At 47.0% G+C, this 24171-nt stretch overlaps 1 protein-coding gene across 1 annotated transcript; it reads left to right on the top strand.

Moving 5' to 3' along the window:
- The first annotated feature begins 584 nt into the window (after window positions 1-584).
- Window positions 585-10309, top strand: si:dkey-185m8.2 (trichohyalin). Its single transcript, XM_031584823.2, has 3 exons — window positions 585-796; window positions 2280-3032; window positions 3601-10309. Exons 1-3 carry the CDS (start codon window positions 760-762, stop codon window positions 9357-9359), a joined length of 6549 nt encoding a protein of 2182 aa, XP_031440683.1. The 5' UTR covers window positions 585-759; the 3' UTR covers window positions 9360-10309.
- Window positions 10310-24171: the final 13862 nt, after the last annotated feature.

The following is a 24171-nucleotide window of genomic DNA, read 5'->3' as shown; positions in this document are numbered from 1 at the left end:
TTGCACCCAAACCACAAGCTTTCCGGGCCTGTTGCAGCACCACACAAGCAACACCAGCCTCACACTTCCTGCTTCACTGTATGTGTGTATGTGTGTATGTGTGTGTGTGTGTACCTGCGTGTGTGTGTGTGCCTGCTTGTATGTGTGTGTGTGTGTGCCTGCGTGTGTGTGTGTGTGTATGTGTGTGTGTGCGTGTATGTGTATGTGTATGTGTATGTAGTCAAGTGCACTCAGAAAATAAAACTTTGTTGTAGAGTGTTTGTGGCGTATGTGCATTTACATGTTTGAGTGTGTGTGTGTGTGTGTGTGTATGTGCGTGTATGTGTGTAGAGTGTTTGTGGCGTGTGTGCACTTACACGTTTGAGTGTGTATGCGTAGGTCTGACTGAATGCGTTTCACATATGACTGGCGTGTTCTTATGCATTTCTCACATTTGTGCAATATCCTGTGAAACTGCAATCGGGGCCCTGCGTCAGTCTGTGTTTGAGTGTGTTTGTGAGTCTACTAGGCGTGTGAGTGAAGTGAATGTCTCTGAAAACCACAGGTTGGAGGTCACGTGACCGAGCGGCACTTCCACATTCTGAGCTCCACGGCAGGCAGGAAGTGGAAGAGCCTGCAGGGCTACAAACGACGAACAGATAGCAGGGGGAACAGAGGACAGATACGGGTCAAAGGACACGGATAAGGAGAGCCTAGGAACATAAAAGAGGAGAGGAAGAGGAGGACGAGGAGGAGCAGGAGAAGGAAGGGCGACGAGAGATGGAGGGATGTGTTCAGAGGAGTCCCAGCAGAACAGGTGAGTTGCACAAAACTGCTAACGTCACTCATGAAGGAGAGAGAGAGGGAGAGGGAGAGGGAGAGGGAGAGAGAGAGAGAGAGAAGGAGACAGAGAGAGACGTAGGGGGCGGGGTAAGAGATGGACTGATGGTGATTGATAGAGAGAGAAAGAGAGTACAAGAGAGAGAAAAGGGATGGTTAGAGATGTAGAAAAGGACAGAGACAGAAAGAGGGAGAGGGGTAGGAAGAGACAGACAAACAGAGAGAAAAAGTAACGGGGCATGAGAGAAAGAGAAAGTACTAGACAGTTGCGTTTGCCTCTGTGTGAAAATGATGGCCAGTAACTCCGTCATGTAGGCCTAACCATGCTGTGCGTGCTGCATCGATTTCAGATGTGAGTCCCACACTGCATTGCACAGAACGCGAGTGAACACCTTCCACATCCCTGTAACAAACATGGCTGAATACTGGGACACTGGGAACATCACAAAGTAAACACCCATGCAGCCGTACCCTTAGAATTGCATTATGACATCATCTACGAACCCGAAACACGAACACATATGAAGAAACACACATTTGAAAATATATACAAAACATTTACAGAGAAACCTGATCGTTCTGTGAACTACATTGTCCTTGCATCTGGGAACAAAATGACTAGCAGCACATAAACACTGCGATGAAGATTTTGTGCAGTATTATTACTATGCGTGTGACCAGCTTCTCGAACAGTGTCTCTAAGATTTAAGAGGCTTTCCTCCAAAGAAACTTGTGTTTTGGTTCAACACTGCGTCCTGTGTGACTGCCATCTCCATCACTCACAGTGTCACCCTAAAAATGCCTTAAGTCAGCATGTGGGAGAGATAACGTGCACGCTAGAAGCCACAGTGATAAGATGAAACACAGTATTATGTCTGAGGGTTTATCAGTGTTTGTGCTCTTGGGTGAGTATGGAAGCACTGCCTCTGCTTATCTTATCAGCCAGTGCCTCTTCCTTTCTCTTTGTGCTGATCTAACGCTACAATGATTCATGATCCATCCCTGCTCTTTGATGTCCCATGATTTCTGGGGGGGGGGGGGTAATTTGTGTGTGTGTGTGTGTGTGTGTGTGTGTGTGTGTGTGTGTGTGTGTGTGTGTGTGTGTGTGTGTGTGTGTGTGTGTGTGTGTGTGTGCGTGTGTGTTTGTCTGTATTTGTTGGAAAATATGTAAGCATGTGTGGAAGTGTAATCACTTGAGTGTGTGGAAGTGCAATCACTTGACTTGGAAGTGTATTGAATATGTATGCCAATCTCTGTACTCTCTCTCTCTTCTACCCTCCCTCAAAGCTTGTTGAGACACGTGTGTGTGTGTGTATATGTGTGTGTGTGTGTGTTTGTGTGTGTTTGTGTGTGTGTGTGTGTGTGGTTGTGTTAATGTATCTACTGCAATTATCTACTACAATTAGCATTCTATCTTGGATTAGGGTCAAATCTATTTTACTCTTTCTCCTACCACCCAGGACCACCCAGCCCGTCTGGACAATCCCCCCTCCCCGAGCTGCGAGTGGTTCTACTGGGCCGCAGAGGGGCAGGCAAAAGCTCCACGGGCAATACCATTCTAGGTGCAGCGGGGAGCTTCGAGGTTGACCGCTGGACGGAAGAATGTGCCAAGCGAAGAGGGGAGGTGGGGGGTCGGCGGGTTCTGGTCGTGGACACGCCCGGCTGGGAGTGGTACTACTCGGCCAATGGGACGCCGGCTTGGGTTACCCAGGAGACAGTGAGGAGCGTGTCGCTGTGCCCGCCAGGCCCCCACGCCATCCTACTGGTCCTGCGCTCACGCGCCTCCGTCACGCACGACTTCGCCCGTCAGGCCGAGCGCCACCTGAGCATGCTGGGAGCTAACGGCAGCGCCTGGCAGCGAACCATGTTGGTGGTCACCCGCGGCGATGAGCACACCCAGAGTTCCGCCACCGTCGCCGCGGAGACCACGGCCGAGAGAGAGGCCTTCCGCGAGCTCCTGCAGAAGTGCGGGGGCAGGTGCCACGTGATGGAGAACCGGCGCAGGGCCACGGACGACCGGCAGCAGGTGGCGGAGCTGATGGGGAAGCTGGAGGAGATGGTGGCCGCCGCCGGAGGGGGGCCCCTGGAGGCCAGCGGGGCCCCACTGCTGGGCCTGGAGGCCGAGAGCAGGAGGAGGGGCCGGGAGAGGAGGAAGAAGCAGAGGCAGATGGAGGCCCAGGCACAGAGGAGCTGCATCAGGGCGGTGCTCAGCAGTGAGTAGGCCACACCTGTGCGTGTGTGTGTGTGTGTGTGTGTGTGTGATGCGTGCGTGCATGCATGTGTGTGTGTGTGTGTGATGCGTGTGTGTGACTGTGTGCATGCGTGTGATGGAGACCCAGGCACTCTCATTCTACATACATTATGTCAACAGTGTATGTATGACAAACAGTGTGTGTGTGTGTGTGTGTGTGTGTGTGTGTGGGTGTGTGTGTTTGTGTGTGTGTAAGGGTTGTGTGTTAGTATGTGTGTGAATGATAAATAATGCAGTGTAATGCAATGATCATCAAACATAATTGATGTCCATAACTCTCACTGAAACACATGTACTGAAAAGTACACACACGATTTCAAGGAGCACAATATTTACTCCATCAAGACCCCTGTGTAGAACTATTAACAATAGCAGACAGGGTACATTTAAGCACTGCAACGTGAATGAAACATAAACATTCGTATGTACAATGTATTTCATTTTTATTTTTTTTTAAATGATTGAATCACATATCCTCTCCATCCTATAACTGAGTTATTGTGATCCCCCCGACCTCCACATCCTTACAGGTGACCACCTCCTGTCAGAGGACCAGGAGGACCAGCAGCTGTTCCCCAGGGGAGGTCGACGTCTCCCCGAGGTCCGGTTGCTCCTGCTGGGGGAGCGAGAGACAGGCAAGACCTCCGCCACCAACACGCTCCTGGGCCAGCTGCTCTTCCAGGTGGGCACGGCCACGGAGGAATGTGCCAGGGGGCAAGCTGAGGTCAGGGGTCGTAAGCTGACTGTGGTGGACACCCCTGGCTGGGAGGGGGGTCCTGAAGGGGGCACCCCCGAGAGGGTAAGGCGTGAGATCGGTGCCGGGGTGGCACTGTGCCTGCCGGGGCCCCACGCAGTGCTAGTGACGCTACGCGTGGACGTGGCAGTGACAGCGGCAGAGGTGTCCCGCCTGCAAGAGCAGATGGCCGCGCTTGGCGAGGGCGTGTGGCGGCACTCTGTGCTCCTCTTCACCCGCGGCGACAAGCTGCGGGAGGGCGTGACGGCTGAGCAGCACATCCAGAGCGGCGGGCTGCACCTGCGGCAGCTGGTGGAGCGCTGCGGCAACCGCTACCACGTCCTCAGCAACGTCGACGCCGCAATGCAACCGACGCAGGTGGCGGAGCTGCTGGACAAGGTGGAGAAGATGGTGGTGGGCAACCGGTGCGAGGCCTTCTCGCCGCTCGTGCATGACATCCAGCAGCTGGGCCGGGCCAAGAACGAGCGGTACCACCTGAGGCTGCGGGAGCTGACTGACCGCCTGCAGAGGCAGGAAAAGGAGCTGAGGAGGCTCCGGGAGCGAGAGGAGAAGAGCCTCCGCTGGAGCATCCTTCGAAAGAGGGAGAAAGGGAAGCACAGCCCAAAGGGAGGAGGAGGGGGGGAGGAGGACGTCGGGAGGGAGGACACCCCCGAAAAGGGAGGGGAGGATCGGAGGAGCCTGACGAGCGAGCTGGAGGAGAGGATGACCTGGCTGACGGAGGACAAGGAGAGAGATATCCAGGACCTAACGGTGGAGAACGACAGGCTGGCTATAGAGCTGGAGCGCGTGTTCAGTGAGAAGCAGGAGAAGGCCATGGAGGTGGAGGACAAGAGTCGGGAGATTGAGGAGCTGACGGAGAAGGTGGAGGAACAGCAGATGAAAACCATGGAGCTGGAGAGGCAGAAGCAACAGATGGAGGGCACGTGGAAGAAAGAGAAGGAAGAGTGGACAACAAGGCTGGAGAAGGCACAACAAGAGAAAGAAGAGTGGACAACAAGGCTGGAGAAGGCACAACAAGAGAAGGAAGAGTGGACAACAAAGCTGGAGAAGGCACAACAAGAGAAAGAAGAGTGGACAACAAGGCTGGAGAAGGCACAACAAGAGGCAGTATCCTTAAAACTCAGGTGTGAGGAAGAGGTCTCACAGATGAAGACAGAGCTTGAAAAGAGTCTGAAAGACAAAGAGAATGAGATGAAGAGGCAGCTGCAAGAAAAGGAGAGAGAAATGGAAGAGATCTCACAGAGAAGTGCGAAGAAGGAGATGGAGAGAGCGACGAAGCAGAAGGATATGGATGCAAAACAAGAAGAAGAAATGACCAAACTGAAAGATACCGTTCGGGAGAAGATCACAGAGCTGGCTAGGCTTCAGCAGCTAAACCAAAGCAGAGAAAAGGAGATTGAGGGAGAGAACAGGAAAAACACTGAGAGTCTAAAAAGGCACAGAGACCTGGAAAACGCACTCCGTGAGAAAGAAGAGGAGATCGCAGGACTGCATTGCTCACACAAAGAGCAAAGCGTGAAAAGAGGAGCAGAAATGAAGAGAAAAATTGATGAAAAAGAGGCACAGATCATTCTTTTAAAACGACTAAACCAAGAGAAAGACAAAGAGGCAGACCAGCTTCAGAAGACAGTTAAACACATCCAGAAGGACCTGAGTAACGCAAAGTCTGAGAGCCAGAGAAAAGAATCCGAGAACATCCTGCTCATCAAGAACAAGGAAGAAGATCACAGAGCAAGAGAGGAGGCCCTGAAGGCAGAAATCGAAAGAACGGAGAAGCAAAAAGAGAAGGTGAAATTCCAGCATGAACAGGAAACTAAACTGGCAGAAGCAGAAAAAGAGCAGGCCTTGGAGATGAAAGAGAAAGCGATCAGACACCTGGAAGAGGAGAAGCGAGAGGCAGAGAAACACCTGGTGGAGGTGAGGCTGCAGCTCAAGGAGAGCCAGAAGAGGGTGGAGGACCTGCAGGAGAGGAGGCAGGAGATGGAGGGAGACCTACAGCAGCTTCGGCAGAAGTTTGAGGACCTTCAGAGAGACTTCCAGACCCAGAGGGCCAATCACGAGAGGAGACAGGCGGAGATGGAGGAGCTGCTGCAGCAGAGCCGCGAGACTGTGCGGGCCAAAGACGCACAGCATCTGGAGACGGTGCAGGAGCACCAGCGAGAGACTGCAGAGCTGAGACAGATGAACGAGACGCAGCGCAGAGAGGCAGAGAAGATGAGAGAGAGGATTGAGGGAACGGAGAGCCAGATGACGGAGATGAAAGGATATTACGAGCTAAGGTTGGCTGACAGACAGGTTGAGCTGAACTTGCAGGACGTGGAGAGAGAACAGGAGCTGAGCAAAAGAGAGGGAGAGCTCAAGATGTCAGAACTTCAGTTGGCAAACAAGATGAAGGAGCTGCAGAATGATAAAGAAGAAGTGAACAGAAGGGAAGTGGAGCTGAGGGAAACAGAGACTAACCTGAGAAACAGAGAGAAAGATTTAGGAAAACAGGAGTGTGAACTTGGACAACAGAAGCAAGACATGGAGCATCTTCGACAAAATTATCAACTGAAAATAGAGGACCTAAGGGGACAAGAACTGGAGATAAAAGAGAGAAAATCTCAACAACAAAAGCAAGAGGAAGAATTAAAACACCTAGAACAAAAAATGGCTGGACGAGAACTGAGTTTTGAAAGCAAAGAAAATCAGCTTGAAAAGAAAACTGAGGAACTCAGCCTAAAAGAAAAAGACATGGAGAACTTACATCTTAATCTAAAGAAAATGGAGAGTGACTTGATGGAGAAAGACCAAGGGCTGAAGATGAAAGCTCAGGAACTGGAAAAGAGAGGCAATGAACTGGAAGCTTTAGAGGAGAAGTTGGAAAAAGGTATTCAAGACCTAAAATCCACATCGGAGCAGACACGTCGAGATTTAGAAAGGGCACGGCAGGAGTTAGAGAGAAGAAGAGAGGAGATGGACAAAAGGGAGGAAGAACTGAGAAGAACAGATGAGGTGCTCACAAATGAGAAGCAAAAGCTGGAGAACAGTAAAGGTGAACTGATCTGTGCCAAAGAAGAGATTGAGGTGATCAGAACTGAACTGCAAGGACATGCAGAGGAGGCCAAGGAGGAATGCCTGAAAAAAGAACAGAATCTGGAGAGGAGGGAGAATGAACTGAGTAAAAAAGAGCAAGCCCTAAAACAGCAAGAAGAAAAATATGAAAACATTTCCCAGGAGCTGCACGAAAAGCACCAGGACCTTACCGAGAAACAGCAGAGACTACAGGAGAAAGAACAGCAGCTCATAAACCTGGAACAACAGCTGAGCAGGACAGAACAGGACCTTTCAGAAAAACAAAAACAACTGGGAAATCAAGTTCATGAGTCAACCATGAAAGCAGAAGATGTGGAAAGACAAGCCCTGATTCTGAGGAAAAAAGAAGTTGAAATTCAGGAGAAAGAACTTTACTTCAGTAATCAAGATCGTGCACTGGAGAACCAGAGGATAAACACTGAAAAAATGGAACGTGAACTTCAGAAGAAGGAACAAGAGATTCAAGAAAGGGAACAGTCACTGATGAGTCGAGAGAAGGACATAGAAAGATGTCAAGTTGCACTGGATAAAAGCTTACAAGAGATGGAGATTAAAAAACAAGAAATAGTGACAAAGGAAGGTCTCCATGAACATGAGTTAAACAACAAAGAATATGAACTGGATCAAAGAACCAATGAGCTAGAAACTAGAGAACAGGAACTCATTAACATTGAAGAAAATCTGAAAGTTAAGGAACAGGAGCTAAATGTGATGGCAACAAAACTGGAGGATGACAGACAAGAATTAACAGAAATGGCAGAGAGAGAGGAGAAACTTGAGAAGAGAGTTGTTGATCTCGAAAACAAGACCCGTGAGATTGGCATACGGGAACAACATCTACTGAAGAAAGAGGAAGATTTGGAGAAAAGAGAAAGTGAACTGCAGGAACAGGAACTGGCACTGGTCTGCAAGGAGCAAACTCAGGCTAACAGGTCACAAGACCTTGAAAGACAATCGCAAACCCTCGAGGAACAGGGGCAGAGGATGAGCAAAAAAGAACAAGAACTAGGAGACCTAGAAAAACAACTGAGCAGCAGAGAAAACCTCATCAGCATTAAAGAGAATGAAACGGAAAAATATCAACATCTAAACAAGAAGGAAGAAGTTCACACAGAAGGGGAGTTTAAAACGAAAAGTGATGTTGATGCAGGAGCTGAGAATGTGAATGATTCACGGGGAAACCTTCTGGGGGAAAGAGAAGAGCTGGAGAGGAGAAAACTTGAGATTGAGAGCAGAGAAAAAAGCTTAGGAGATCAGGAGCAGAACATGAAGAAGAAGGCTCTGGACTTAGAACAGTGGGAGAAATACCTGTACAACACAGAACTCAGACTCGTGAGCAAGACTAAGGCTTTGGGAGGCAAGGGATGGAGGAAGAACGTGTCAGAGCTGGAGAGGACGGAGCAAGAGCTGAGCCAAGCAGAGAAAACTCTGGAACATCTGCTGAAGCAGAGCAGCGAAGGAGAAGAGGATGGAGTTGTAAAGGAGAGGAGTGAGGAGGAAGAGAAGGAGATGGAGGAAGAGGAGGAGAAGGAGGAAGAGGAGGAGAAGAAGACAGAAAAGGATAATGTAAACGAAGAGAACGGCACGGTGGTAGAGAGGAGAGAAACAGAGCTCATCCACAAACTCACAGGCATGAAGAATCGACTGGAGGAGCTGATCTCAGCCCATGGAGGAGAGGTGGACGCTCTTAATGGCTGGAGCACTATGTCTGACCACACAGAGAGACAGTTGAGAGCTCCACACGTGAGGCAGGCCCAGGCCAACTGGACTAAAAGTCTCCCTGGAGCCAGACGGGGAGTCACAGTAAGAACAAACAGTGAGGGAGAGGACGAGGGTGACAGTGACTATGAAGACTACCAGCAATGTCACAGCTCTCACATCATAACACCGGACCGTGTCCCGGAGATGAGGCTGGTGCTCCTAGGGGAGGCTTGGTCTTCACGGCACCCAGCTCGACACATCTTCCTGGGCCGAGACTTGGACGACACCGGAGCGCCCTGGACGGGTGAAGTGGGCGGCAGGAGGGTCAGCCTCGCGGAGCCTTCCGGTCTCAAGTGGCGTTCCTGCAAGACCCCAACGCCGGCACAGCACCAAGACATCCTGCAGAGCGTCTCCCAGTGCCTGCCGGGGCCCCATGCTTTCCTCCTCCTCATACCGGCCTACTTGTCCGTCACACGGGCATACCGGCACACTGTGCAGGCCACGATGGGGGCACTCGGGAACGAGGCCTGGAGGCACAGCCTGGTGGTGCTCACCTGGGGGGAGGCTCTGGGAGAGAGTCCCCAGCAGCACCTCCTCAGGAACGGGGAGCTCCAGTGGCTGGTGGAGAGGTGCGGAGGGAGGTACCACATCCTGAGCCATGGCAGGCAGAGAGACGAGGAGGTCGCACAACTGCTGGAGAAGATCGAGAGGATGGTGGCAAGGAATGGTGGCTGCTACCACACACAGCATAGCAGCTAGAGAGGGAGATAACAAAATGTCTGTGTGTGTGTGTGTGTGTGTGCGCGTGTGCGTGTGCGCGTGCGTGCGCGTGTGTGTGTTGTGTGTGTGTGTGTGTGTGTGTGTGTGAATGATAAAGTGTTGATCATACGCTGTGTGTATTGTTATGTGCCAGCTAATCTCCCAGCTCGTTAAACATAAGATATACTCAAAATTACAGAAAGTAGGTGTATGTGTGTGTGTGTCAAACCAAACCAAAACAAAACAAATGTAGCTATGATGGCTTCACACTGAAGCACGGTCTTCTACATCGTCTCTTTGTCAGATGTGCCAGCCGGAGTTTAATGTTATGCCTTTTGTTTTTTGTTTGTTTAGTCCTTTTTAGTATTTTTATCTTTATCTTTTATTCTTATCCATAAAAAACTGGTTGGTGCTTCCTTTTCCCAGCATACTGTGTGCCCCAACGCCATAATTATCCGTCCATTCAAAGAACAATCCCTGCTGCCGCAACTCTGTTGATACCTCACACATGGTTTTTAGACCACCGCCATTCTTCCATTCTCATCGCCCAGCACAGGTGTCGCCACCATTGTAATTAAAAAGGATATCCCCACCCACACTGAGGGACCATCAACTACACACATAAAGATGCAGCAGGTGCCAGTAGTTAAACAAAGAAATAAACAAAAATGTGAATGCATGTATGTGTACTTGGGTATATATATATATATATATATATATATATATATATATGTACAAACTAATTACTTGTGTCTTTTCTTAAGGTTTCCTGAATAAATGCACAAACACACACAAATTGCAGAAATGTCGAAGTGTATTTACATAACCTCCATGCATATAAATGTGTGCTCATGTTCACATACATTTATACATACATTAATTTACAATGTTACATTTGCAAATGTCCTACTTATAATAACATGAAAATAATAAATAAAACCAATGAGGTAGCATTATGTGGCCTTGAGCTTTGTGTGTGTGTGTGTATGTGTGTGTGCTGTTCAATAGTAGTGACATGGATGTAGCACCACGGATGTGTGCTTCCATATTCAATGTAGACATCAATTTAGTCATAAACCAGACTGAGAAAGCAGGAGGGTTTCTCAGATTCGTCACGAGAGGGCAGCTTTGTATAATAATTGCTGTGTGCCTAAAATAAATTGCCTTTTCCCCATAACTAAAACAGAATTTGCCGTATCCCATTTGATTTTGTGAAAGGTATCTCTTATGACAGGCTAGTTAACATCGAGAAGTCGAATATTCAACTAGTTTGGCTCATAAGACTTGTATTATATATGCCATGTCTCGGACGGTAGACCCGATCTTCGCCATATTGCAAAAGCTCTGAACCATGCAGACCTGATATTTAGTGTCAAGTTCCGTGACCGGCGCCCTATGATTTCCTCGCGCACTGCTTTGAATTTATCAAGAACTGTATGAGTGCTTGAAAGTACAGTGCAGCAGCATCAATTTTGGGGACAGGGAAGGCTGCCGCTAGACAGGCAAAAACGTTCTCGAGTAGCCTACCACCCTGTCTTGATGGCAGTCAAAAACATAGGCGAGGACGGGGCACCATTATCCCCGGGAGAGCAGTCTCTCCCCTGGGGTCCAATCTGCCTCTGACAGGTAAATTATGATTTCAGAAGCGGGAGGTCTGTTACGTTTTCAAGAAAGACCCATTTAAACTGAGGGAAAACATGCCAAAATAGAGCCTTCTTTCACGACTGGCGGGCAGATACGCCGAACTGGCTATACCCAAAACACTCACGTGCAATCAGCGATAATTGTCAAGTGTCGCTGTCGCGTGCTGGCACTTCACCACCCAGCCATTTACGCAAGGGGAGCTGTCACGGCGCGAGGAGCGACATAGGCGGGGGGCGCGCGTTCAAGTCGTTTCATTTTCAGGCGGGCGTTTGTCCTCACGCGGCAGGGGGGCTGTTTCAGCGTCATTAAATAAACGTAACGTTTTTTTTATCTGCGATTCTATCAGAGAGGATGAAGCGTTTTCTCAAAGAGCGCATTGGTAGGTTTTGGCCAAACATATAATTGCAGTTGATAACATGCAATCAGCTCGCAAATTGACTTTGATTGCTGTTCTCAGCACGAAATGAGTCCATTTTAAAGTTAATATCTCATGGCAAATGTTCCTGTGCTCAACTTTTAACTTTTAAGCGCCACTGTAAAATAGTGGGTTTTGGATACAAATAAACTTTTTGAAACGTATTTAAATGTTTAAAAACTGGTTAATAATGGGTTGACACAGGCTACATCAGAGAAAGATCAAAGGAAGCACTCTACACTCATTTATTTTAAATTGCAACCAAAGAGAAAAGGCCTGTTTCAATATTTAGACCTTAAGCGCTGCCTGCTTTATTTGTCTTTGATTCATTTTGCTAGTTGTATAGGTCTACCAATAGAGGTAATGGCCAGTGTTAATATCAAGTGTTAATATCAAATTAAAAGTGCAAACACTTAGTGTTTGACATTTATTTTATTTACTTATTATTGAGTGTAGAGATGCCATTGGCGTAAGCTTTTGATGATCATATTTCCACAACTGTTAGGTATTTTCCTTATGACTGATAGTGCAGCACTGCATTAGGCGTTGGGTTCTGTTATTTTTTCACACGGTGGGTCTAACTGGACACAGGCTTTCCAGTGAGATTTTAAACGTGCCCCATTTTACAGAGGGAATCACTACTAATTTGAATAATGGCACTCTCTCATGGAGGGCTGCGACAGGGGAGCAAAGGGGAGCATTCATGCATAAATGTGGTCATTACCATTCTACAATTCAAGTGGTTTTAATTGGCTCTCCCTCGGTGCCCCAAACAAAACCTGCACACCTTTAGATGATGATCACTTTTCTTTTAAACTGATGTATGTCTATGTGTGTTTGCAAACCCCAACGCGTGTATCTAATGGCTCTCTCTCTCTCTCTCTCTCTCTCTCTCTCTCTCTCTCTCTCTCTCTCTCTCTCTCTCTCTCTCTCTCTCTCTCTCGCTCATGCACTCTCTTTCACACACACACACACACACACACACACACACACACACACACACACACATACAGAGAGAGAGAGTCAGTCAGTCAGACAGACTGTCAGACAGACAGAAACCCATGACCAAACCCAATCCAGGTCTGTTTTTTCCTTTGAAACACCACCTCTTGATTGCTTCCCCTATTTTTGTTGTTGTCTTGTTTTTAATGCATCCTTGGGTCATGCGGCAGCACAGACAGGGGATGGAGGGGGTGTTTGGTGAGCTGTGCTCATCGCTAAAGGTCACTCTTCTCTCACTCTGGGTAGACAGATGCAACCTGATGGGCCATAAGTAGAATATGTGACATGATCTGGAAGCAGGCTCACGCAAAGAGATGCAGACACAGGCACAACACACACACACACACACACACACACACACACACTGAACAGATCCACACGACTAGGAAGATATCGACTTCCGCTGACAGACATTAAAAAAAGCATGATTCTGATTCTGGCATGAAACACTCTCACACACCTTCACATTCCGACCAATGACATTGGTGCTAGAATTGTTACAATCCAGTCAGTGAGGTAAATGTTGCATTCCATTGCCATGGCATTTTGGAGGGCCCACCTTTTTGCAGAGGGCTTGGTGCAATGGCTTGGTTTGCCTGGTTCTGTTTTTGCACCGCTGAGCAGAATTCAACAGGGAGCCCTGTACTCTCTCAAATGCCAGCATGCCCTTAACCTTTACCTCGGATCACCATGATCTGTTTTTCTCCTGACCCACACAGATAAACCCATCTAAGATGGCGCTCTCCAAGGCAAACACTCATTAAGCGCAAACAGAGACGGTGCAGATTTTGGAGAATTATTACAGAGGAGGCCAATTACAAACGGTTATTAAATTCTCGATTGTATATATGAATTATTTGCCAGGGGTTGTAATGCTGTGAAGCTTTGGGAGCCATTGGCCCTTTTTTGGCCTGGATTGACAAAAGAAGGACATTGACAGAAAAAAACAATATTTTATGGAACCCTCTGATGAGGTGATTGGTCTTGTCCATCTAAAAACACTATAGGTTCTATTAAGAATCTTCGGATGAAAAGATACTTGACATAGAATCTTCATGGGTGGAACTCTCAAAAGTTCTGTAAGAAGGACAATTCTCACTGGTAAGATGATCACATGAATGAAGGTATGTGTAGCCTAATGAGAGGAAGAGCTAGATGATCACATGAATGAAGGTATGTGTGACCTAATGAGAGAAAGAGCTAGATGATCACATGAATGAAGGTATGTGTGACCTAATGAGATGAAGAGCTAGATGAATAAATGGAGGAGGATGTCTCTCTGGGCGTCGCCTGGTGTCCCCACCCCCTATCACGAGCGTTCGTTCTCGATCTTGTCACTTCCGTCTGAGCGCACTCTGTGGGCCCCGGCCAGATACTGGAATGTAGCTAATGAGACACGCCCCCAAGGGGTCTGCAGCTATCTTATTGGCCCTCGAGGGGGAGGGGGAGGGGTAGAGCAAGCGAAAGCGAAAGCTGCAGCCTTAGTGCTCTGTGTGAGAACATTACAGTTAGAGGAACCTCAAAATCAGTCATCCTGTGGCCACGCTGTACATTTATACAGTTACACATCCTGTCCGGTCTCGTTTGTGCACAAAAGGGGATGAAACTAGCGAGATGGAGAACGCTTGTAGTTGAACTGATGCCCTCCTAAAAAAAAGCCTTGGGTTGTCTCCAAAGGATCTTTACAGGTTCTGCTGAGAATGCGATGGCGAGTGGTCTTTGGCCGTACATTTTAGAATCATGTTTAACTATTATAAACCTTTCTTTGGCCAAAATAAGATCTCTCACCAACACATTTAGCATGGTTCATATGAAGATATTATAAAGAGGAACGATGATTTTGCATCTCTAATTTACATTGCAGAACCCTAACTATAATCTCCAGTAAAGATTAGGTGTTTCAGCGGAATGCTCATGTTTACAAACATGTTAAGACGTGTGTTAAATTCCGTTGGCTGGACTGATGCAACAACAACTTGTCAACTATATGGCAAGTATGGATTATGCCCAATGTTGTGAGAAGTCTCCATGCATGGTGTACTTGCTAAATTCAAACTGCAGAGGGCGCCATACTGAAACAGAAATTAAACCGAAACAAAGTTTGAGTCATTGTTTTAGAATAGCAACATCAATAAATGTTTCTCACCATATACGTGTGATTATAGAGTCAGTATCAACTGGCCATAGGGGATCAAATGTGAAGTACTATATTACAAAGTATCTTCTGTTGTGATGTCTTGTAAAGCTTGAGAAAGCTTGAGAAATGGCCTATTTGCTACGTAGCAAACCACTTACTTTTCCAGAAGCAAACTAAAATGCTGCGAATGAGTGTGTCTCTCTCTTTGTTCCTCTATGGTTCACCTCCAGCAGCTTCCTTCATCTCATCTCATCTTCAATATTCTTCTCTCTTTCCATGTGTGTTGCTACATCTTGTGTGTTTTGGCTTATTCTGGAGGAGCTCTCCTTTCTTACTCACGTCTGCTCCTCACTTCTCGCCTCTCTTCCTTCCTCTCCTCTTCAGCCAGTCTGAAGGGTTTAGCGTCTCTTTCTCTCTCTCTCTCTCTGGAGGTCATGGAAAGGTCGAGTAAAACAGACCGGCTTGCCAGCAAGATCAGACCTGTGGCAGATCCGATCTGGAACAGACCCAGGCCAGACCCTGCCCGACCCGAATCCCTCGCCTTGGTTTACATAACAGGACATAACATAAGAGTCGCTGAGAGCCACGGCAGCCCAATGTGCGGATCCCTCAGAGGTGACGCCACCCCCTGGCCACCCTCGCCACCATCTTACCACCCCTTGCCGCCCCCTCGCCACCCCTTTGCCACCCCCTTGCCCCCCTTGCCCCCACATGACGACTGACGTCATCCCAGTCACATCTCCAGGGGCTCCTCTTTTTATTTGACAGTCACCATCTCGTCATGCTTTCTGTGTGTTTGGAATTGTGTATTTCTGTGTGTGTGTGTGTGTGTGTGTGTGTGTGTGTGTGTGTGTGTGTGTGTGTGTGTGTGTGTGTGTGTGTGTGTGTGTGTGTGTGTGTGGGAAGGGGTTTGAGTTGAGATCAATTTGTGTGTGTGTGGGAAGGGGTTTGAGATCAATTTGTTAAGCCTCATTAGTATTATTTTTGTCATGTGATTGATTTTAGTCATAATCATCTGTCTCTCTGTCGCCGTCTCTCTCTCTCTCTCTCTCTCTCTCCCGCTCTCTCCCTCTCTCCCTCTCTCTCTCTCTCTCTCTCTCTCTCTCTCTCTCTCTCACACACACACACACTCACATATTCACACACTCACATATACACTCCCCTTCTCTCTGTCTGTCACTTTCTCCACCCCAATCATTCACTCCCTATCTGCACATTAGCTTGGCATGGCAGAATCCATCTCCTCATTTTAGGGGATCAATGGTTGGTGTGAGCGATTGCATTCCCCTAATTAATCACAAGGGATCATCTCACACGTGTCCCCGCTGGCAGTAGTGGCAGGGTCAGGAGTTCACCAAAGACTAGCACCCTCTGCAGGAGACAGAGGGAAGTGACGTCTGACTGTCTAATGTGTAGGCTAGACGCAGTCACCCGAAGGACACACAAATGTGCTGGAGTTTACATGGGTATATCTTTCATACTCAGTTTACATGTGTGTGTGTGTGTGTGTGTGTGTTTGTGTGTGTGTGTGGTTGTGTGTGTGTGTCTGTGTGTGTGTGTGTGTGTGTGTGTGTGTGTGTGTGTGTGTGTGTGTGTGTGTGTGTGTGTGTGTGTGTGTGTGCGTGTGTGTGTGTGTGTGTGTGTTTGTGTGTGTTTGTTTGTGTGTGGGACAACATCTACCCTTCTGGAATAGTCCTCATCCAAGCCAAATGCTCCATCTGATATCTTACATAAAACATTATACAGCTCTGAGGACTGAACACACGCACACACGCACACTCACAGACACAAACACATACACATTTAGCAGCCTCCATGAGTTGTGTAAGCCTGTAATCATAGGATAGACAAAAACACAGTATTGCACAGAAATATATGCTTGTTTTTTAGTCATCCCATGTCAGCAAATTCCCGACACACCAGCAGATTTTATTGTTGTGTTTTTGTCTTCAAGCCATTTCTAAACGTAGAATGAATTCAGAGGGTATTGACCTGTTTGCCTAAAAATGTGTCACAGTGAAGGTCACTGGCCATCAACAACAACAACACTGCAGCCACAAATGGTCCAATGCACACATGCGCACACACACACACACACACACACACACACACACACACACACACACACACACACACACACACACACACACACACACACACACACACACACACACACACACACACACACACACATCATTCCTGAAACTCGTCTCTCACTGTCTGACACATCCACCAAAGTTTCTCACTGAGTATCTTGTCATCTTCTTTTCCCTTCACTCTTCCCTTCACTGTGTGTGTGTATGTGTGTGTGTGTGTGTGTGTGTGTGTGTGAGAGAGAGAGAGTTTGTGTGTTCTCATGGGGGGTGGGGTGGGGGTGGAGGGTACGTGGGGGCGGTACAGGGGGCGAAATGGAAAGGCAATTCATTCCATTTGGGTTTTATCTCGATTACCTGCATGAAACTTTGATGGCCCAGTAGAGAGAGGCAGCACTTACCTCAGTTTCAGAGTAGCGGATTAAAGATTGATTGTGTATATATAATGAGTTCTCGCCTGGTAGGACGCCTTTTCTCTATGTGTGCATGCATGCGTGTGTGTAGCAGAGTTGTGTGTGTGTGGACGGGGATGGGGGGTGGGGGGGATGAGTGTGCAAAAGCATGTGAATGAGTGAATCCATTCACACCACTGTATTTAGATGGGGGGGGGGGGGGGGGGCGCAAGGTGTTAAAAATGCTCCATTTCCCTGAAACCACCTGGTCCTCTCCTTTCTTCTACTCTTCTCTTCTCCCCTTCTCTCCTTCTCTTCTCCTCTCCCATGTTTGCTATACTCTCTTATTACACAGTTAACACTGCAGTCTGTCAGTGTAATGACTTGCTTGACTGCTAAAAATAAAAACACAGAGACCGATCATAAGGCACTGAACAAGAGGGAAAGAGGAGGTGACGTTTCAATGCAAACTATTGGAAATGGAGGTGATGGATATCTAGTCAGGCAACAAACCAAGCAACTCAGACTGAGCAGTAACAGACCTAGCAGGACACAAAGAGAGATTAAGTAACGAAAGAAAAGGAAGTCTTGGGAAATTATTATAAGGGGGTGAAGGTGATGGTGGTTGGGGGGGGGGGGGGGGGATCGCTCTGTGATCTCTTGTTTGATTGGTGGATGTCTGCAGCAGCGTGTGCCCGCGTGCGTCGGGTCGCATTGCATTTGTTGTGATGTATCGGTGGCATGAGGGCTTGTGTTTTCAAGGCCGCTCGTCCTGGGCTGCTGTGGACAGGAGATGGCTTTTGGCAGTGCATCTCAGAGGCTGATTTTCATGAGCCATTTCACAACACATGCTCTCTGTGAAAACGGACTAATTACAGAGAGAGAGAGAGAGAGAGAGAGAGAGAGAGAGAGAAAGGAAGAGCTGACAGAGAGAGAGTGATAGGAGGTAGCAAGCGTGGTGAGAAGCAGAAAATCAAAAAGCAGACTGACATTGAGAGAGCTAGCTTATTCACACCAACAGTGTTGTTCTGCTCTTGCAGACAGAAGTATGAGTCCCATTATGTTTATCTAGAGATCTAAAGGTCTTTTTTTCTGTAACCACAAGAAATGGAGAAATGCCTCTTATGTGCTCCTGCTTTGGGTTTGAGAGTACCTGAACAATTCCATCTTGAAATTCCATTTCTGTTGTTTCTCGTGTACAACGGATGGTAAATGATCTGTTAATAAGAAATATCTGACTACACAGGTTATACTGCAAGAATTAAACAATCTGAAGATTTACTTTATACAGTATTTTTGTTTAGCTATATTCATGGCCGCTAGTTCTTTTTTTTTTCCAGCGAGAGGTCAATAGTTCACGTCCCATCACATGCAGCTCAACATCTGCTGCTGTTGCTATGACAACGCCCGTGGGCCGGGGGAGCTCGCCTCTTTAGCCCTTGGAGCGGGTTAATGCGCTCTGACGGAGGCTGGCCAGCGCGCCCCGGCTCACGCGCACCTGGTCCATTCTGGATGTTTTCACAACACTTCCAAACATGCTGCTATCATTCTTCCGTTGGTTGAAGGATATCGTGGTGCGCCTTGGTGCCTTGTTTCTCTGTGAATCGAGAAATTCCCGTTGCCTTGATAAGGAAACAGACACTTCAACGCGATTTCCGGGATGGCCTCAGTGGTTTCATATGCGAGCACACCTGGATCATAAAACGTAAAATGGATAGAAAGCTAAATACTGGCCTTACAGTGACCCTGTTGTGAATGGGTGTTTTATGAGTGCGTGTGTGAGCCTCTGTTGATTATTCCCTCGTTTGTATGAGCGCCACAATCTTCCTTTAAAAATAGAGAACGGTAGGGGTATTCACTATGCTTGTCGCATAAATGTTAAATGTAGTATGAACTAAACATCAAAATATGTTTGCATCTCAGATGTGAAAACACTGCTTCCCCGGGCCCAAATATTTTGGCAATAGGCAAAAAGGGACTTGAAAAAAACGGAAATATCCCCCGTGAACTCAAGATGACCTAATTGTGTTGTGCTGCGACAACACGTGCTACCCTCCACTTTACCCCCTCGAGCTCTCTGCGCGACTCCCCCGCCCCCACCCCTCTTTTAAAGGGATACGCCACGTTTCGTAGCAAGGACAGGCCGTAGCCCCTTCGGCTTGCTATCAGATCCGTGATGTTTTTATCATTACTATTATTATTCACACTTTCACAAAAAATGATGTAATGTTGAAACTAACACAATAAAGCAATAACTAAAATAAATAGGTGATAGAAGATTGGACGTGAGTGAGTAGGCAATGAAAGTATAGGCCCTACGCCGAAAATGAAAGCCAGTTGAACTATCGTAAACATATGTTACATAGGTAACGGATGTATTGGGCACAACACAGCATTTTTTATCAGCTATGTGTATCTTGAAATCTAAAATATTTTCAGGTAATAAAATCTAGGGCCATCTATTTTCTAACATTAATTCAGTATCTAATTTAAAAATAAATTTGTAAACCTGTACACCATTTTTTACCTAGTAGATTAATTTATTTTAAAACTGAAAAGCTTTTGTCTAAGCCTATTATAACCCCCTAACACTTAATTAAATACAACATAAGCTATGCAAAATATAGGACATGAACTAGTATTTTCCACGTTTACAATTATGTGTCATTTTAATTCGCAATTTATAATTCGACTTAATTCATCTTCCAAGATTATGACCATGAAAGATGCATGAGATCACTGTGAATACAGAGAAGAAAATGATTAAAGGCGCGCATTGGCCGGGGCGCATTTCCGCCAGACTTAACATCGCGCGTCCTGAGCACGGCAGCAGGAGAAAGCGGTCAATCGCACGCACAAGCGGAGAGAAGACATGGAACATTCTCGGAATCTACGAAACAGATAGAATAAAAGGAGCTTTTCTTAAAAATGCAGGTACCAATATTTTGTAAACTATTTAATATAAGAAATTAAAATGAATGTGCTGAAGGTTTTGACTTCTTACTTTTTACCGTTCCGTATTTTTAGATTTCCTAATTTATAATGTTTCTTAAGTTTTTAAGTGGACACATGACTTGTTATCTCTACCGAATAGGTATGTATGACATAAACTATTATTTCGTTATCGTAACATTTTTAAATCAAAATCTTTCAACATGTATTTTCTTTTGTGGGTTTTTAAATCAAATGTATTGTATGGACAGCTTAAAAAACATTTTAGTTCATTTATCGCGTGTGTAATAAAAAAGATAATACTAATCTTAAAATGGGGTGAAAGTAAGTCTGTTCGGAAAGTGACTCTGTTTAGGACCATGCGCAGAAGGAGACCCCTGTGTAGTCATCTCCCCGTGCGCGGTGCATTCACAGTTCACGGGCTCATCAACGGTAACGCGATGTGACGGGAGAACCTTTACAGAAACAAACGGGAGTATAGTATCAGGGAAGGCTGACCGAGCCGTGAACCAGGGCCCTAACACGGAGCAAATTAACATCAACCAAAATAGCACCGCGTTTTCAGATCGCTTATGCGCGAAGCAGCAAATGCAGCCAGCAGTGTCAGGTCTCCTTAGTTCGTGGATGCATAGCTAAACATCTCGTTGCCGAGGGCAGGGCGTCCTCGACGTCCCCGGCCCAAGTTCACAGACGCAGTGGAATAGAACGGATCAAACCCAGGTTTACCTATAATTCTTTGGACAAGGACAACACCATACATCGCAGCAGTAATCGACAAACTGCGCGTCTTCATTACACCGTAGTCTACTCGGGTCGTCCCGAATCCTTCATATTTATTACTCATAATATCAATAATGCAGAAATGTTGCTTATCAGTTGACATTGTAAGCGTCCCCATGCGTGGCTAATCGCGTCTAATCAGATAGAAATTGATGTCTCTCCAGCTCAGCGACTTATATGGCATTATGACAGCAGACCTAAGTGGACGCTACACAGCAAGCCAGCTGGAGTTAGATCATTCTCCCAGTCCTTAATGACCCAACTGCGCTACGGCGCGATACCGGCACCAAGCAGCCCCACGGTCCCTCATCCCGGAACCCTGCAGCACAGTGCAGTTGCCCGTCTACTCTTCCCCCCCTCTCTCCCTCCGTGGCGCGCGGAGCCCCACGTGAAGCGCAAACACAGTTAAAGATTGATGAAGGCGAGGGAGCTGTCTACTGCCGCAGCGATTCATAAAGGAAACGGGCGAAGTGCTTTTAAAGCTGTGTTCGCCATCAGCTAATTAATCTATTACTTACGCTCACAGAGAGCCTAGGCGCAAACGAAGCAAATAGTGGATGGCTCTCAGCTGCCATGTCATTGATGTTGGACCAGCCGAACTTGACTGTTTGCAAACATGCTTTGCAAACACAATTCAGTCTTTATGCCTATCACACTCCCTATCAGATGCTCACAGGCTTTTCACAGTTAAAAAAAAATAAAAATAAACTGTTGTTTGATTTTTAGTACATCTTGTTTTGTTATTTATACAAACATCCTTTTGGTGGAGCACAGAAGTATTTTCAGAGAGGAGGAGCACAGTTTCTAAGAATAAGGTCGATAACACAACAGTGAAAGTTTGCGTGCAAGAAGTGTGTGTAAGGGTGTGCATGGGTGTGTGAAAGAGACAGAGAGAGAAAGAGAGAGGTCTGTTCACAGTTCTTTGGAGAGAAACTCTATAAGACTTGCAGGATGAAGGGGAGCATGATTTTAATGACAACTGAAGCTGCACCAGTGAGAGCAGGGAAGAGAGATCCCAGGTTTGAAGAAAAATACCCCATTCAGTTTGAGGCAAAGCAGGGGTCGCTGTAATGTAGGACGAGAAGGCAGTGGGGAGGAAACTGGTTGGAATGGGGAGTGAGAGAGAGAGAGAGAGAGAGGGAGGAGAGAGCAGAGATAGATAGAAAGAGGGAGGGGGTTTAAAAGCCTACCAGGGCAACAGAGGAAGAGGTGAGATGTCAGTTTGTTTAAGGACGATCTGAGCACTATCTCACCGATCCAAACGAGGCCTTTCAGCCCAGTCCTCAACCACTGTTATATCCCCACCACACACACACGCATATACAAACACTACCCCCCCAGGGCTAAAAGGGGCCCTGGCCTTTGAGTGTCATCATCATCATTACACGCACGCACGCACGCACGCACGCACGCACGCACGCACGCACGCACGCACGCACGCACGCACGCGCGCACGCGCGCACACACACACACACACTCCTGCGGACTTCGTTGGGCACATGTAAGACAACAGACTCAGACATGCCAGTGTGCACAGGCACGCACCCTGAGAATCACACAGCAGCATGCCCACCTACACATACACAGGTCTGACCACTGGATACACCCAACAACTCCTCACAGACATATATATGTACACAGACAAACAACTGGTGGACCAAGGTACTAATAACACCAAGATCATGGGTTCGATACCCAAGGAATACACATACTGATACGTATATATATATCTGTATTGTACTGTAAGTCACTTTGGATAAAAGCTTCTTCTAAATGAATAAATGTAGATACGTTCAAAGACATGCCATCGGGAATGCACAGTCTGTCTTGGCTCCTGTTTCTGAAATACACAGAGAGAGAGTGAGAGAATGTGCATGCAATTAAGACTGTTGATTTGCACTCAGGGCACTGCTGCATTAGCGGTTCATTATGTGAATTATGTTATACATAACTGCAGGTGCTCCTGGGCGTGGGGGGCGCTTCAGGTGCCATCCTGCCATGACTGCTGAGCTGTGACATCACCGCCGCTGGCTGGTCAGAGGTGTCTACAGCCCTGGAGTGTTTGAGTGTGTGGGTGTGTGTGTGTGTATGTGTGCGTGTGTGCCTGTGTGTGTGTGTAAGTGTGCGTGTGTGTCTGTGTGTGTGTGAGTGTGTGTGTGAGTGTATGTGTGAGTTCATGTGTGTGTGTGTGTGTGTGTGTGTGTGTGTGTGTGTGTGTATGGGCTTGTGCCTGTGTCTTTGCTCAATGATACGTCTGTGTTTCAGTTTATCTTTATGTTGTTACTGAACAAGTGTTGGAGCATCTGTGCATACAGACACTCTCTCTCTCTTTCTCTCTCTTTCTCTCTCTCTCTCTCTCTCTCTCTCTCTCTCTCTCTCTCTGTGTCTGAGTGTGTGTATTTATGGGTGACTGTTTGTCTCTCTGTCCCCTAAGCCTTCATTAACTTTCTATCCAATGGCGGCACGGCGCCCTTGAGTGCTGATGGCTCCTAAACTGTTTTTAATCAGACATTCAGGGCTGCCAGCTGCTGAGGCCGATTCCCTGCCCCTTGAAGCTCCAGAGCCCGAGAGCACCACCGGAGCACAGACTCAATTAGGTTAGCCTAGCACAAGGGTTCGTTGGTGGGTGTCTGTTTATGGGTTTTTTTTCTACAGAGGTGGAGATGAGTGGGAGATGTTTTTGGTAAAGGTAAGCGTAGTAGGTCATGGGTGTGATTATGTTCTGGGTTTTTTGGTGACAGTGGGTATGAAGTTGAGCTGTAAAGAGAGGTAGAGCTAGATGTGTGTGTGTGTGTGTGTGTGTGTGTGTGTGTGTGTGTGTGTGTGTGTGTGTGTGTGTGTGTGTGTGTGTGTGTGTGTGTGTGTGTGTGTGTGTGTGTGTGTGTGTGTGTGTGTGTGTGTGTGTGTGTGTGTGTGTGTGTGTGTGTGTGTGATATACGAGTACATGTATGTGGGTGTATTTAAGTGAGTGTGTGTGTTTTAGAAAGAGAAAGAGAGAATGTGAGTGTGTTTGTTTATGTATGTAGGTATGTGTGTGTGTGTTTGGAGTGGTGAGCTGGTGTTGACTGTTTCTCACCCAGAGGATGGCCTCCTGGAGTTAGATTGATCCGCATGGATTTTCTTTCCAGGCTGATGGTGATTCCCTCAAATCAGTGAACCTTACTGATGAGCTCCGCCATTCTCCAAATCACACGCACACACTCACACACACACACACACACACACACACACACACACACACACACACACACACACACACACACACACATAAACTGTTGATGCCTGGGTGATGGGTTGGGTGTCTACAAATGTCCAATGGCCAATTATCATTGACATTTGGCATGACTGACAAACATTATATGGTACAGAGTATATATATATATATATACATATATAT

This window comes from Clupea harengus, chromosome 18 (assembly GCF_900700415.2).
Source record: "Clupea harengus chromosome 18, Ch_v2.0.2, whole genome shotgun sequence".
Taxonomy (NCBI): domain Eukaryota; kingdom Metazoa; phylum Chordata; class Actinopteri; order Clupeiformes; family Clupeidae; genus Clupea; species Clupea harengus.
Note: the sequence above shows the minus strand (reverse complement) of the source record. Positions and strands in the feature narration are given on the sequence as shown.